We start from the raw sequence: 16460 nt of genomic DNA, 5'->3' as shown, positions 1-16460 counted from the left end.
CCAGAGGTCATAATCCCAGAGTGAGGGTTTGCCAATTTAAGACAGAAATAAAGACAAATTTCTACTTTGAGGGTAGCAAATCTGTGCAATTCTTTACCACAGAAGGCTGCCAAGGCTGGATTCTTATAGTATATTCAAGGATGAGGTAGACAGATGTTTAACCACTCATGGAATCTGGGTTTCTGTGAATAGCCAGGAAAGTGGAGATGAGGATTATCAGATCAGCCATGATCTCATTGAATAGCTGAGCAGACTTGATGGGTGAATGGCCTACTTCTGCTGCTATGTCTTCTGGAGTATTGATAATTTTTTTTTAAAAATTCAATGCTCAAATTAAAATTGACCAATAATTAATGACTAATAAAAATGTTTACTCCACTAAAATACATGCTTTTTACCAGTACAACATAATGCAACAGGATGACAACAGAGAAGATAGAAAGGCTTTGTAGGAAGGAAACAACAAAGCATAAAAGACAATATGTGCATAGAATGGGAAAGTAGGGAAATAATACAAGGCTGAGAAAGTAAGAGAGGGCACCTGTATATCAACAGAAGTTTATTATTGCTGCAAAATCACCCTAAAAATAAATTATGGTAAATTAAATAACAAATTTCAAGAAGATTTTTATTATTCACAGAGTGGTAGGAATCTGGAACTGACTTTTCCATTAGATAGTACAAGGAGAACACTGAAAATATATAAAATGTATTTGGGTTTGCACTTGAATTGCTGCAACTTACAAAGCCATGGTCCAAGCACTGGCAAGTGGGATCAGGCTGGATGGCTACTTGTCAAACTGTTGGGGTCACAATGGGCTGAGTGATATCCTATGTCTATGATTTGATGTTTAATGAAACCAGTGCATCAAATCGTATTCAAAGGAAATGATGGAGAACTAACTATAATGCAAAATGAAACTGTGTTCATCAAGAAAAGTTTGAGGAATTTTACTCTATTAATTTACTTCAGAAATGATTGGCTATAAAGCAGTGACACAACAATACACATAAATTGACAAGACTTTAAAATAAAATTGATTTATTTGTCTACAAATGCAAGAATATATCTGGTGAGTATAATGTCTTCAGATTATGCACATTATTAGAACAATTCATTATGTAGTTATTAAAAACTCATTATCAGACCTGTTTATACATTGGAAGATACATACATTTGCTTCCTGCTAGTACGAGGGACACATTGTTCAGTATTGCTTTTGCAGTTTGCCAAATAATTTAGCTTACTATCAAAAGTGCTTTTGGAACCATTTTGTATTGCTAAGTTACTCAATAACTCTAAAAATACACTTATTTTTCAAGTTCATATCTATATTGGAGTTGTACACAATTGTTACATAACAGAACATTATGCAGTGATATGGTCCACTCAAACCTAGCGTTCTTTTGGTCCAAATGTTCTTGCATTGCAGTAAGTAGTACTGAAGCCAATTCATTTCTTGGCCACTTTCTTTTCTGTTCAGTGCTAGAACTATGCTAATACCTGCATAGGTATCGCTCCCTCTGATGTCAATCAAAATAGCTATTACATTGAAATCAGCATACCAATTTCTTTTTGACGTGTTCTTTAAGTGCATTCCTACTGCACTGGCCTCCATAGCCACCTTATATTCAATTATTTGCCATTTAATGAAAATACATTTGGCTATTTGTGGACAGTATCACAGAATTGACACCAGAATTCCTGTTTTTAATTTACTGGTGGAACAGGTTTGAGGTAGGAGCTTCAGGAAAGTTTGCTGACCTAATATGATGTCAAGGGGTCTATGGCAACAGAGGAAAGAAATTGAGATAACTAATTTAGTTATTTGGCAATTTCACTGGATATTTAAAATTTTCAAGAGTATGTAAACCCCACTGTGTTCATAACAGGAGGTGAGTGCACAGCAAGAGTTATAGTAACAACCAGTCTGACCTTTACATGTCAAGCTGACAAGTTCACAATGATCTGCACTTACAGACTTGATATTGCATCAGTCTCACATGGAGACTGGTATCACAATGAATATTCATGTATAAGAAAAGCCACCGAACACTATCAGCCTCATGTCCTTTTCATTACATTGCTCTCTCATGCCCCAGACTCTTTAGCGGTGCTTTCAATGTTGTCACAGTGAAAACTGCACATTGTCGGAATTAATTGGCCGTTCCATCTCCTCAAGCTTGTCAGCTTTCCCTATTGGATGGTGGCCTTTGAAGAGGGTTTTTATGAATCAAGTCTTGTGAGATTACATCTAAAGTCATGGTGCTGCTGTGCATAGGGTAGAAATCTGAAAATAATCCTGACACTGCACATTTTCAGAGACTGGAGCCCAGTGGATCAGCAGAGGAGCGTACCTGGCACCCATTCTTAACAAACAAACCTAATCTGGTCATTTTACATAGGCAGTAATTATTCTGAAGAAACATTATAACGTTTGATTGAAGAGACAGGAAGTGCTTACATATATGATTTTTAATCTGTTTTTGTATTTGAAATATAAAGTAATTGTGCATTAGAGTCATTCGAGAGATAAACTTTCATCATCTGCTCTCAGGTTATGAATATAGGTAATCAAATAGAGAAGAAACAACATAGTCAGTGGGGCTTCCATCAATAAATCCTTTGCCATTGTAGTGAACGAACCAGCATGGGACATTGGTTCCTCGCTTTGGATCAAATCTGTAGTCTTTCTGGTACCCTCTAAAATTAAAATTATCAATAAGTTGCATAAGAAATTTACAAACAAGTTACAGCTGTTACACCGAAGACACAAAAAGTGTTAATGTTATCTTAGTAAGCATTACCTTGTTACTCTGAGTTTGTGACCTTTTACGATCATTGTTGCATCAGATTTGCCTTCATCTAAACCAGGGTGAATATTATATACCTCAGCACTTATTTCATGGTAAAACTGACCTGCATCAAAATAATAACAAATTAAGTTTGATTGCAAAGTCACAATAAACATTAATATACTGAGTGCAGAAGGAAAAAAAAATTATTATATTCTACCAGTGAAGATTCATAAGGGATGAATTAATTTCAAAGTTGTTGGTAAATTTTGTGACTAAATCAAGAATGTCACTTTTCTCCAACGAGTAATGCAAGAACTTTAGTGGTAATTTGATTTAGTAAAATATTAACATATAAATTTATTAATTTAGTTAAAATTACACTTAAATATCGATCAAAAATGGCTGTGGAATATCTATGAAGTTGGGAATTGAAATGAACTCAACTAAACTAAACCATTCCTTTAATTATGTATTTCACAAATGAGTGAACATTGACATGAACATTTAATTTTTTGACACTATGTAGTGACACAAGACTGAATATGTGGTAGTAACTTCACAGTTTCAGTGAAGTATGGAAATTACTGTTCTTGGGACATATATCCTGCAGAAGTATCAGTAAATATGGCAATGAGAAAGATTAGCTTTTTGTTGCAAAGGAATCTGTAAAAAGATTGAACAAGAGCTGTATCCCCATTAGTCTTCACACAACAGTAGCTTGTAAATAGAAAGTACTTCATTGCATATTAATGTCCGAAAGTAATTTCCCATGGATATCCAAAACAAAAGAATCTCAGTTATCTGTAAGAATAATAGGGTGGTTATGGTAGGGGATTTTAACTTTCCAAACATAGACCAGGGCTACCATAGTGTTAAGGGTTCAGATGGAGAGGAATTTGTTAAGCATGCAGAAGAAAATGTTCTTAATCAGTATGTGGATGCACGTACTGGAGAAGGTGCAAAACTTGACCTACTCTTGGGAAATAAGGCAGGGTAGATGACTGAGGTGTCACTGGGGGAGTACTTTGGGGTCTGCAACATTATTCTATTAGTTTTAAAATGGTGACGGAAAGAGATAGACGAGATCCAAAAGTTGAAGTTCTAAATCGGAGAAAGGCCAATTTTGAAAGGCAAGAACTTTCAAAAGCTGATTGGGGCAGACATTTGCAGGTAAAGAGGTGAATGGAAAATGGGAAGCCTTCAGAAATGAGATAATGAGAGTCCAGAGACAGTATATTCCTGTTAGGATGAAAGGAAAGGCTGGTAGGTATAGGGAATGCTGGATAACTAAAGAAATTGAGGGTTTGGTTAAGAAAAGGAAGAAAACATATGTCAGGTACGGACAGGATAGATCGAGTGAATCCTGACAAGAGTATAAAGGCAATAGGAGTATACTTAAGAGAGAAATCAGGAGGGTAGAAAGGGGACATGAGGTAGCTTTGGCAAATAGAATTAAGGAGAATCTAAAGGGTTTTTACAAATACATTAAGGACAAAAGGGTAACTAGGGAGACAAAGATCAGCAAGGCGACCTCTGTGTGGAGCCGCAGAGATGGGGGAGATACTAAACGAGTATTTTGCATCAGTGTTTACTGTGGAAAAGGACATGGAAGATATAGAATGTAGGGAAATAGATGGTGACATTTGAAAAATGTCCATATTACAGAAGAGGAAGTGCTAGATGTCTTAAAACACATATAAGTGGATAAACCACCAGGACCTGATCAGGTATACCCTAGAACTCTGTGGGAAGCTAGGGAAGTGATTGCTGGGCCTCCTGCAGATTAAATTATCGATAGTCACAGGTAAGGTGCCGGAAGACTGGAGGTTGGCTAACGTAGTGGTGCTGTTTAAGAAAGGTGGTAAGGACAAGCCGGGGAACTATAGACCAGTGAGCCTGATGTCGTTGATGGGCAAGTTATTGAGGGGAATCCTGAGGGACAGGATGTACATGTATTTGGAAAGGCAAGGACTGATTAGGAATAGTCAACATGGCTTTGTGCGTGGGAAATCATGTCTCACAAACTTGATTGAGTTTTTTGAAGAAGTAACAAAGAAGATTGATGAGGGCAGAATGGTAAACTGATCTATATGGACTTCAGTAAGACGTTCGACAAGGTTCCCCATGGGAGACTGGTTACAAATGTTAGATCTCAAGGAATACAGGGAGAACTAACCATTTGGATACAGAACTGGCTCAAAAGTAGAAGACAGAGGGTGGTGGTGGAGGGTTGTTTTTCAAATTTTGGAGACATGTGACCAGTGGAGTGCCACAAGGATCAGTGCTGGGTCGACTACTTTTTGTCACTTATATAAGTAATTTGGATGAGGTATAGTTAGTAAGTTTGCAGATGACACCAAAATTGGGGGTGTAGTGAACAGCGAAGAATGTTACCTTGGATTACAATGGGATCTTGATCAGATGCACCAATGGGCTGAGGAGTGGTAGATGGAGTCTAATTTAGATAAATGCAAGGTGCTGCATTTTGGGAAAGCAAATCTTAGCAGGACTTATACACTTAATGGTAAGGTCCTAGAGAGTGTTGCTAAACAGAGACTTTGGAGTGCAGGTTCATAGCTCCTTGAAAGAGTCGCAGGTAGATAGGATAGTGAAGAAGGCATTTGGTAAGCTCTCCTTTATTGGTCAAATTATTGAGTACAGGAGTTGGGAGTCATGTTGCGGCTGTACAGGACATTGGTTAGGCCACTGTTAGAATATTGCATGCAATTCTGGTCTCCTTCCTATCGGAAAGATGTTGTGAAACTTGAAAGGGTTCAGAAAAGATTTACAAAGATGTTGCCAGGGTTGGAAGATTTGAGCAAGAGAAGAGGTTGAATAGACTAGGGCTGTTTTCCCTGGAGCGTTGGGGGCTGAGGGATGACCTTGTAGAGGTTTATAAAATTGTGAGGGGCATGGATAGGATAAACAGATAAAGTCTTTTCCCTGAGGTTGGGGAGTCCAGAATTAGAGGGCATAGGTTTAGGGTGAGAGGGGAAAGGTATAAAAAAGAACTCAGGGGCAATTTATTCATGCAGAGGGTGGTACGTGTGTGGAATGAGCTGCCAGAGGAAGTGGTGGAGGCTAGTACAATTGCAACATTTAAAAGGCATCTAGATGGATATATGAATGGAAAGGATTTGGAGGGATATGGGCCAGGTGCTGGCAAGTGGGACTAGATTGGGTTGGAATATCTGGTCGGCATGGACAAGTTGGACTGAAGGGTTTGTTTCTGTGCTGTATGCATCTCTATGACTCTAAAAGATGATGCAGAGCACAATTTCATAACGCTAGGACTGAGAATCAAAGCTTGGTTGAAATTTTTAGCCGTATCTAGAGAAAAGATAGCAGTATCTTGGAGAAAACACAGAGAACTTTAGGGTGAAAATACCAGACGTTAGGGACTGGCAGCTCAAGGCGCAGCCATTAGTGGTAGTATGTTTATCTATGAGCAATTAATGAAGTGAATACATACCAAGTAATCCATGAGTCATATTTGAAAACCTGTGGCTATCAAGTGTATAAAATCCCAGAAAGTCTCTGTGCAGAGGGTGATTTTTCCAGACGCGATGCAACACAATAACAAATGTTGCATCATCTCCCATTGTTAGTGTGAGATTCCTTTCTTTTATGATTGAAATTGAAAAGCTAGGAAATAAATGTTAGAAATGATAAATTATATTGTATCTAAACTTTAATATACTGAACATTGAATCTATGCAAATCATTCAATTATCTGTTTGGATAATCCATTATTAATAATCTTTATATGCATCCATAAAGACCATCCATATGCATCCATTAAATAGTGGTCTATTGTAACTTCCTCACCCTGCACCACTGGATGTGGGCAAGGATAATGGTTCCATTCTGATTTGTTAGTCTATTTATCTGTAAACAGATATATTTCAAAAAGAAACAGAGTTGCACTGGGAGACCTCAACATTGACACCGGACCCCATGAAGTCTCAAGAAATAAGGTGACATCTCCAGTTGGAAAGGAAGACACCTGCAAAGAAACCTCCTTCAGCTTATCATCTTATACCCACTATCCCCCACCTCACTACCTCTCACTTCCTGCCATTAAAGGGACAAGAGCATAGAACTTACTCTTGGTGGGACTTCAGCAACAATTACCAAGAGATGCTGAGTTGCACCACCAGTTAAAAAGTCCTAAAAGATACACTTTAGGTTTGCAAGATGTGATGAGGGAACCAACAAAAGGGGGAAAACCTTACTTCATCTCATGCTCATCAATCTAATTGTCATGGATGCATCTATCCAAGACAGTAGGAGTGATCACTGCACAATCCTTCTGGAGATGAAGTCCTGTTTTCGCATTGAGAATGCCTTCTGATATGCAGTGTGGAACTAGCACAATGCTAAACTGGCTAGAATTCAATCATATCTGACAAATCAATGAGTATCCATGAGGTACTGTGAGCTATCAGAAACAGCGGAATTGTACTCCAACACAATCTGTAACCACATAGCCTGACATGTCTGCCACACTATCATTGCCATCAGGCTGATGATCAACCCTAGCTCACTGAGGAGTGCAAAGGAGCTTGCCAGGAACAGCACTAAGTGTAAATAAAAATGAGTTGTCAACTTGGTGAAGCTATAACACAGGAATTCTTGCATGCTGAACAGTGGAATCAGCATGCAACAAAGTCAGTTGATTCCATAGCCAAAATATCAAAGTAAAAAGGAATCTGGGTATCCTTGAACACCAGTCAATAAAAGTAGACAGGCAGATGCAACAAAAAATTAGGAAGACAAATGGTATAGAGGTGGTCATTGCAAGTGGACTTAATTTCAGAGACAGAGATGTCTCAATACAGTTATATGGTGGTATTGGTGAGATCACACCTGGAGTATTGCATGCAGTTATGTTCTTCCTCCTAAGAAAGAATATACTTGGGATTGAGCAGAGGTTCAGATGGCTGATACTGGAGATGGCAGGATTGCATTATGAAGAAAGATTGATTTGACTGGGCCCAGTATTCACTAGAGTTTAAAAGGATATGAGGAACTCTAATTGAAATGTACAACATTCCAGTGGGACTGAACAGGGTAGATGTAGGGAAGGTGGTTGGGGATTCTAGAACCAGGAGTCACAGTGTTTTAGGTTGCTAGGTAGGCGATTTAGGGCTAAGATGAGGAAAGATTTCTTCACTTAAAAAGTAATAAACCTATGAAATTCTCCACAACAGAAGACTATGGCGATCAAGCCTTTGAATAAATTCAAGAAAAAAATTAGTAATTTTTTGATTTTGAAGTAACCAAGGGGTATGCGGAGTAAGCAAGGATATGACATTGGTATATAAGATCAGCCTTGATCATATTGAATGTCATGGCAGGGTTGACGTTTGACTGGCCTACTCCTGCTCCTAATTTCTTTGTTTTATTTAGATTAAATCTAAGTTCTATAGTCATGTTGCATTCAGACCTTGTGAACAGTTAAAAAAGATAGCAAGAGGAGCCTCTGCAGATATCCTATCCTTAATAATGGGAGAGCCAGCAAAACACAAAGCTGAAATATCTGCATCCATCTTTACCCAGAAGTAGCAAGTGGATTATACATCTTGGCCTTCTCCTGAGACCACAGTATCACAGCTGCTAGTCTTTAGCCAATTTGATTAACCGCATGTGATATTAAGAAACAGCTGAATGTACTGGATACTGCAAAGGCCAAGGATCCGAGCAATATTCTGGTAACAGTACTAAAACCATGCTCCAAAAAGAACTCCACCTCCAACTTTCAGTATAGCTATTACACTGGTATCTACCCAGCAACATGAAAAATTGCACAGGCCCTACACGCAAAAAGGAAGACATATCCAATCCAGCCAATTGCTGCCATAGAGTCATAGAGATGTACAGCATGGAAACAGACCCTTTGGTCCAAGTTGTCCATGCCGACCAGATATCCCAACCCAATCTAGCCCCACTTGCCAGCATCTGGCCCATATCCCTCCAAACCCTTTCTATTCATATACACATCCAGATGTCTTTTAAATGTTGTAATCGTATCCGCCTCCACCACTTTTTCTGGCAGCTCATTCCATACACATACCACACTCTGCATGAAAAGGTTGCCCCTCAGGTCTCTCTTATATCTTTCCCCTCTCACCCTAAACCAATGCCCTCTAGTTGTGGACTCCCCCACCCCAGGGAAGAGAGACTTTATCTATTTATCCTATCCATGCCCCTCATGATTTTATAAACATCTACAAGGTCACCCTCAACCTCCAATGCTCCAGGGAAAACAGCCCCGGCCTGTTCAGCCTCTCCCTATAGCTCAAATCCTCCAACTCTGGCAACACCCTTATAAATCTTTTCTGAACACTTTCAAGTTTCACAACATCCTTCCAATAGGAAGGAGACCAGAATTGCACGCAATATTCCAAAAGTGGAGAGCTGAAAAATGACCTCTCAACTCCTGTACTTAAAACTCTTGACCAATAAAGGAAAGCATACCAAACAGTTTCTTCTCTATCCTATCTACCTGCGACTCCACTTTCAAGGCGCAATGAACCTGCACTCCAAGGTTCCTCAGCAAAGGAAGGATTTGTGAATAATGCTATAGTGGCACTTAATCAGTAGTAACCTATACGTTCAGTCAATATAGGTTCTGTCAGGGCCACTGAAATCCTTTCCTTATTACAGCCTTTTTGAAAAGATGTGTAAAACAGCTGAGGGGAGAGAGTTTTCCTTGATATCAGCATAGCGTTTGACTGAGTATGACATCAAAGTGTCCTATCAAAACTGAAGTCCCTGGAAATCAGGGGTAAATTCTCCACTGCTTAGAGTCAAACTGAGCACAAGAAAAACAGTTGTCTTCTTAAAGGCCAATCATCTTAGTCCTAGGACGTCACAGCCGGGCCTCCTCATCTTCTAACCAGCCTTTTCACTAATGTTATTATGAATCTCTGGAGAATGCAGGACATTAAACTGTGTCTCCTGGCTCAGAGGTAGGGATACTACCACTGTTCCACATGAGGCCTAGCCTTTCTCAGGCTGGTATCCTGGATGCAACTATTTTGAGTTGCTTCATCAATTGCTTGACTTCAGTCATGAAGTCAAACACGGTTGGTTGCTAATGATAACACAATGTTCACCATTATTATTGACCCCTGAGATACTGAAGCATTCAGCAAGAGCTTGTGCTGATAAATGGCTAGTATGTGCTGATAAAGTGCCCTGCAAAGACCATCTCCAACAAGAGAGCACCTAACTGTTTCCCATCTACATTCCCTGGCACTACCATAACTAAAACCTCCAATGTCAACATCCTGGAGAATTGTCATTAACCAGAAACTGAACCTAACCAACCATATAAGCACAGTGGCTATAAGAACAGGTCAAAGACGAGGAAGTCTGAGGAGAGTAATTCACTTCCTGTCTCCTCAAATGCTGTCAACCAACTTCATGGCAAGTCAGGAGTGAAGGCATACTTTTCACTTGCCTGGCTGAATGCAGCTCCTACACTTAGGAAGCTCAACACCATTCAGGATTCAGCAGCCTACTTGATTGGTACCCCAACCACCATGTCCAGTATTCACTCCCTCAATTGCAGCAGTGTGTATCATTTAAAAGATGCTCTGTAGCAGGTCGCTAATGCTCCTTCAACACCACCAACTAAACATGCTACCTCTACCATCTAGAAGAACAAAACAGCAGATGCATGAGAGGATCACTACGTACAAGCATCCCTTGTGCAAGCTACACACCATCTTGACTTGGAACTATATTTCTGTTCTTTAATGACATGGAGTTACAATCCTGGACCCCACTTCCTAACAGCACTATGAGTGTGCTCAACCCTAGTAGATGTGAGAGAATCAAGACGACAGTTTGCTACCTTCTCACAAAAAAATCAGGAATGGACAATAATTGATGTTCTAGCCAATGATGACAAATTCCATCAATGAATATTTAAACAAAGTGTCTATCTAATCGTTTATATGGGTTGTAAACACCTGAGGCCTCAGAAGTGATCTTTGTGGCATTCCACAAATTATAGCCTGCTCCATTGAGAATATCCCATTTATCCTTACACTCTGCTTCTTCCATTAACCAAATCTCTATCTCTGCTCATACATTAAACCCAATGCTGTGCACTGTTATCTGGCATATTGGCCCCCTGAATGGCACATACTCAGTTATCTTTTGGAAAGTGAGGCATACCACATACCACATTCATTTACCTTTCCAGTTGCTTCCTCAAGAACTTGAATAAATGCAGCAAACAGAATTTTATCAAACTAGATTAAATTTGTCAGATCTTCTAAATAAGTTGTTCAGAGTTCCTTAATAATAGATCTGATTGACCTTACTTCAGGTTATTCTTATTCTTACTTTACTGTTTATAAATCTTCACTTAGACCTGCTATTGCAACGATATTGCTATTTCGTTTTTTTATGCAATGGTGACGTTTTGTCATTCTTTGTATTTTTGCCAAGCTCTTTTCATCACATATAAAATCTATACAGTAAAGATAGAGGCTATTTGGCCCATTGAGTCTGCACTGACCCACTAAACTGCATCCTATCCTACCCTCCTAACCTCTTAGTCATAGTTAACTTACTTAGCCCTCACATCCCCGGGCATACTACAGGGCAATTGAGTATGCCGATCCACCTAACCTGCACACCTTTGGACTGTGGGAGACAACTGGAGCAAACCCACACAGATACAGAGAGAATATGCAATCTCCATTCAGACAGTTGCCCAAGGCTGGAATCAAACCCTGGTCTCTCACGCTGTGAAGATGCAGTGCTAACTACTGTGCCACTGTGCTACACTATTACTAATATAACTTTAAAAGTGCAAAAAAAAACTATGTCTATGAAAGTGCATTTATATATAAATTACTTTGACTTTGCAAAGCATTTTGTTAGAATCAAACCACTTGAACATTTTGCTTCTTGGCTGTGTTTATATTTATGATGGCACCATTTGGTCACAGAAATACAAACTATATAACTGCGCAACTGTACCTTTCTTTTGTTAAAGATGCAGTTGCTGACCAGGGGAAAACAATCTTGTCTTCTCCATGAAATACTGTAATTGTTTTAGTTGATACTTCAACTTTAACATCCATTTTGTTGTTCACAATTCCAAACTTTCCAAAGTATGTATTTACTTTCTTGTTAATTTCTATTTTCTTCTCTCCAATCAATTCTCCATTTACTACAAAATCTGCATGAAAATGTCAAACATATTAATTAAAGCTAATTAATTGTCACAACAAGTTACATTTTTGACATATCAGTTTTTCATGAAGCTAATAGGTGAATCCAAATGATCATTATTGTGAATAGCCAGCAAGATTTTTCAGAGATCCCACAAGTAAAAATATGAGGAAATAATAAAGAAATAAGCATCAAATAAATAATTCATAAGATTTGCATGAAATAAAAATACTTAGGCCACTTCATAAAATTATAAACTTCAGGTTTACCAGGCTGATTCTGGGGATGGCGGGACTCACATATGAAAAGAGACTGACTAAGTTAGGATTGTTTTCACTGGAGTTCAGATGAATGAGGGGAGAATCTCATGGAGACTTGTAAAATTCCAACAGGACTAGACAGGATAGATGCAGGGACAATTTTCCAGAACCAGGGGTCACAGTCTGACGATTTGGGGTAGACCATTTACAAAGGACATTAGGAGACATGTTTTCACTCAAAGAGTGGTGAGCCTGTGGAATCCATTACCACAGGAAGTAGTTGTTGCCAAAACATTGAATGTATACAAGAGATGGCTAGATATAGCTCTTGAGGTGAATGGGATCAAAGGTTATGGGGAGAAAGCAGGATTAGGTTATTGAGATGGACAATCAGCCATAATCGTGATAAATGGCAGAGCAGGCTCAAAAGGCCAAATGGCCTCCTCCTACATTTCCTCATCTTTTCTTCTATTTGATTAAATGCTTTGCTTCAGATCATAGAATTCCTACAGTGTGGAAATAGACCCTTTGGCCTAGCAAGTCCACACTGAACCTACAAAGAGTATCCCACCCAAACCCATTCCTGTACAATTACCCATGACTAACACACATCCCTGAACACTTTGGGCATTTTAGCATGGCCAATTCACCTAACCTGCACATCTTTGGATAGTGGGGGGAATCTTTGGATAGTGGGGGGAAACTGGAGCACCCAAAGGAAACCCACACAGACACAGGGATGTATATGCAGACTCCACACAGATAGTCATCGGAGTTTGGAATCGAACCTGGATGCCTGGCACTTTGAGGCAGCAGTGTTAACCACTGAGCCACCATGCCGATAGATATTCCTTTATCAGCCAGGAATGTGGGCACATCAAACAATAAAATTCTGCACTTTAATGTCATTATGATCTGTTAACTCAAAATGTTTCCGTTAAGAAGCTATTTTGTCTTTCCTTCAGACAACTTGTAACAAAGATTACACCTACCTGTATATGGATCTGTGACCAGATTTAGGATTGCTCCTGGTTTACCATCAATGTTGAAACAAATGGCATCACTATGATCGTTTATTGAAATGACAAAATGAGGATCACTGTCAACTTGAAAAGATGTCAAAGATGAAGTCATTGTCACTTCTTTTATGGACTGAAAACTTGTTATATGTAATTCAACTTCATACATTGTTACAACTGTAAAACAGTCTTGAATAAAAGCTAGGTATTTTCATTTGTATTTTCTGATGGCAGGGAGCCAGGATTTAAAATAATTACCCTGTAATGAATCTTATGATGTGCCAAATAGAAATTGGCCTCTGGTAGGCCATGGATATTTACAGTGATCAGAGTTTGGGCTTTAAAGGGACACAGTTTCATTTTTGAAGTAAAATAAAACAAAGAAGCCATTCAACACAGCTTTTATCCCACAGGGGAAATCATCACATGCAATTGAGAAAGACAGAAAAATATGTGAATTGCCAAGAGATCTCTGGAAATGAAAATACACTGCAATTGTGGGAGCAATAGTAAAAGCATTTACAGCTATGTCTGAAGATCCTTCAGAGCACTAAAAAGTACTGAAATAAAATGACTGCAGATGCTGGAAATCTGATACAAAATTTTCTCTGGCAATATCTGGTTTTGTTGCAAAAAAGTACGTATAGCAGCTTCAAACTTAGTCATGTTATGATTATTTCCCAAAGGTCAGTCCAGTACATGATGCTTAAATTCCAGATGGTAAGTTGGAGGCACTGAACAATATTTTTGAGCAAGTTACCAAATTAACAAACAAGATGAATCAATCCAGGCTACCTTTACTATTGGTTCCATTCAGAAAATGTTAAAGAAACTTTGTAATAGGTTACTTCTCAAAATAGATTCCAGTGGTAACAGTGGGAATTTTAAATGCTGTCTTATGAATTGTCACAAACCTGACAGCCAAAATAGTTAATTGATCAAATTCAGTTGGGAATTATGCTACGAGTGGTGGCCCCTGCAATAGCCCCTGGGTCCATTACTCTTCTGTTTTTATTAATGACCTAGACAATGGTATTGGGAATGTTGTTTGTATGCTTGCAGATAGCAACAAAATCTGAACGTGTTAAGACAGGAAAATTAGAATCAAAAACAGAGATTTAGATATGAAGAAATGCAGACTGCATAATGACAAAGGTCATTTAATCTAAATAAATGAAGTGACATGAATCTTGGTAAGGCCAACACAGTTTATGCATATACAAGCAGACAGATAAGGAACTGGAATTGGTCATTCCAGCACTAAGCCTGCTCCACAGTTCAATAAAATCATGGTTGATCCAACTTAGTTCAATACTGCCTTCCCCATAAAAAATTGACTCATTTGTTAGCCAAGAAAATACATTCCTCTGTATCATTTGCAGGGAGTGGTACAGGTTGAGGGAAAAAAGTATGTTGCTGTTATAGAATAATAGAGTCATACAGCATGGAATCAGATTTTTAAGTTCAACTAGTCCATGCTGACCATGTTTCCAAACTAAACTAGTCCCACTTGACTATATTTGGCCCACCTACATCCACCACTTCCCCTGGCAATTCATTCCACATATGGAATATTCCCTGTATAAAAAGGTTGTCCCTCAGGTCCCTTTTAAAACTTTCTCTTCTCACTCCCTAGTTTTGAACTCTTCAACGTAGGAAAAAGATGCTTGTCATTCACCTTATCTATGTCCCTCATGACTTTATAAACCTTTATAAAGTCACCCATCCTTCAACCTCCTACGCTCCACTGAAAAAGGTCTCAGCCTATCCAACGTAATTCTATAATTCAAAACCTCCATTCCCAGCAACATCCTGGCAAATCTTTTATGAATATTCTCCAATTTAATAATATCTTTCCTGTAACAGATGACAAGAACTGCTAACAGTACCCCAGAAGATGTCTCACCAACAACCTGTACAACCTCAACATGAAATCCCAACTCCTATACTCAAAGAGCTGAGCAATGAAGGCGAGCATGCTAAATGCCTTCTTACCATGCTGTCTACCAGTGATGCAAATTTCAAAGAATTATGTACCTGAACTCAAAGATCTCCTGTTATCATGACCATTGATCATAACCCTAGGATAATTTATGAACATATTGAACTTTCAAATGCAACATTGGTTTTTAAATATACAGAGAGAAGTGGGGGTATACTGGTAATGTTACTGAACTAACAATCTGAAACTCAGGCTCATGGTCTCGAGACATAAGTTTGAATTCTACCACAGCAGATGGTTGTGATTGAATTCATAAAATGTTTGGATAATTAAGCTAGCCTAACAGCAACCATGTCAATTGTCATAAAAACATAATGTCCTTTGGATAAGTAAATCTGCCATCCTTTCCTGGTATGGCCTAAATGTGACCTCAGACCCGTAGTAATGTGGAAGATGTGGGTAACTATGGATGGAGAAAAATGCTGACCTGGCCACCTTCGGCCTCATCCCATTAGCGATATTTAAGAAAGAGAGATGCAGCCAAAAGATGATTGATAAATTCAGTGGATATCTGGAGAGGAACACTGGAGGAAGCAGGAAGCTATCAAGGAATCTTAAAAGGGAGAAATATGTGACAAAGTGAACTATAATTTCCTGTGAATATTTCAGACTATGATCATGATAGGCAAAAACAGCAGTCTGGACAACAGGTGTGTTTGTGTTTTTGCCTTTTAAGAATACATTAAGGATAGGAGTTAAAAGTCCTATCCTTGTATCTGCTAGTAGGCTGATATGTCTGCATGTTCCAGTGGGCTGAGGTACTTGTGCACTAACCTGGGTTTGATACTAATGTGCTGTGAAAGTCACAGTAAAAACAAATCCAGTCGTCTCCCCTGCATTGAAGGTAAATGAATCTCTTGCACTGCTGATGAGAACCAGTCAGCAAGCCAGTTCAAAAAGAATAGGACAAAAGAACTTAAGCTAGCTTGCACAGCCAAGAATCTTGAAACTGACTGCTCAATTACCTATGTTTTACTATCCAAAGAGTAACAAAAATTACAAAGGATAGACCCAACATCCATAGTTAACTAGTTAACTAGGAATGTTAACCACAATGTCAAAATTAAATGCAAATGCATATGATTTTGCAATGACAAGTGGAAAATCATAAGATTGAATAGAATATTAAAAAATATGCAAGATATGACCAAAACCTTAATAAGCAAGGAAAAACAACAGCAT

General features: G+C 38.7%; 1 protein-coding gene across 2 annotated transcripts in view; it reads right to left on the bottom strand.

The window, feature by feature from the left end:
• Nucleotides 1-1025: 1025 nt before the first annotated feature.
• LOC140483682 (inter-alpha-trypsin inhibitor heavy chain H3-like) overlaps nucleotides 1026-16460 on the bottom strand; it is an 86965-nt gene continuing 71530 nt past the window's right edge. For both annotated transcript variants that reach the window (XM_072582053.1, XM_072582055.1), the window contains 5 exons: nucleotides 13250-13363; nucleotides 11803-12004; nucleotides 6272-6444; nucleotides 2809-2920; nucleotides 1026-2704 (listed from right to left, as the gene is read on the bottom strand). In XM_072582053.1, the coding sequence (XP_072438154.1) occupies nucleotides 2560-2704; nucleotides 2809-2920; nucleotides 6272-6444; nucleotides 11803-12004; nucleotides 13250-13363 (746 nt within the window). In that variant the 3' untranslated portion in view covers nucleotides 1026-2559. The remainder of the gene's footprint in view (nucleotides 2705-2808; nucleotides 2921-6271; nucleotides 6445-11802; nucleotides 12005-13249; nucleotides 13364-16460) is intronic.

The sequence above is a fragment of the Chiloscyllium punctatum genome, chromosome 12 (genome assembly GCF_047496795.1).
Source record: "Chiloscyllium punctatum isolate Juve2018m chromosome 12, sChiPun1.3, whole genome shotgun sequence".
NCBI lineage: Eukaryota > Metazoa > Chordata > Chondrichthyes > Orectolobiformes > Hemiscylliidae > Chiloscyllium > Chiloscyllium punctatum.
This window is presented reverse-complemented; position numbering and strand designations above follow the sequence as displayed.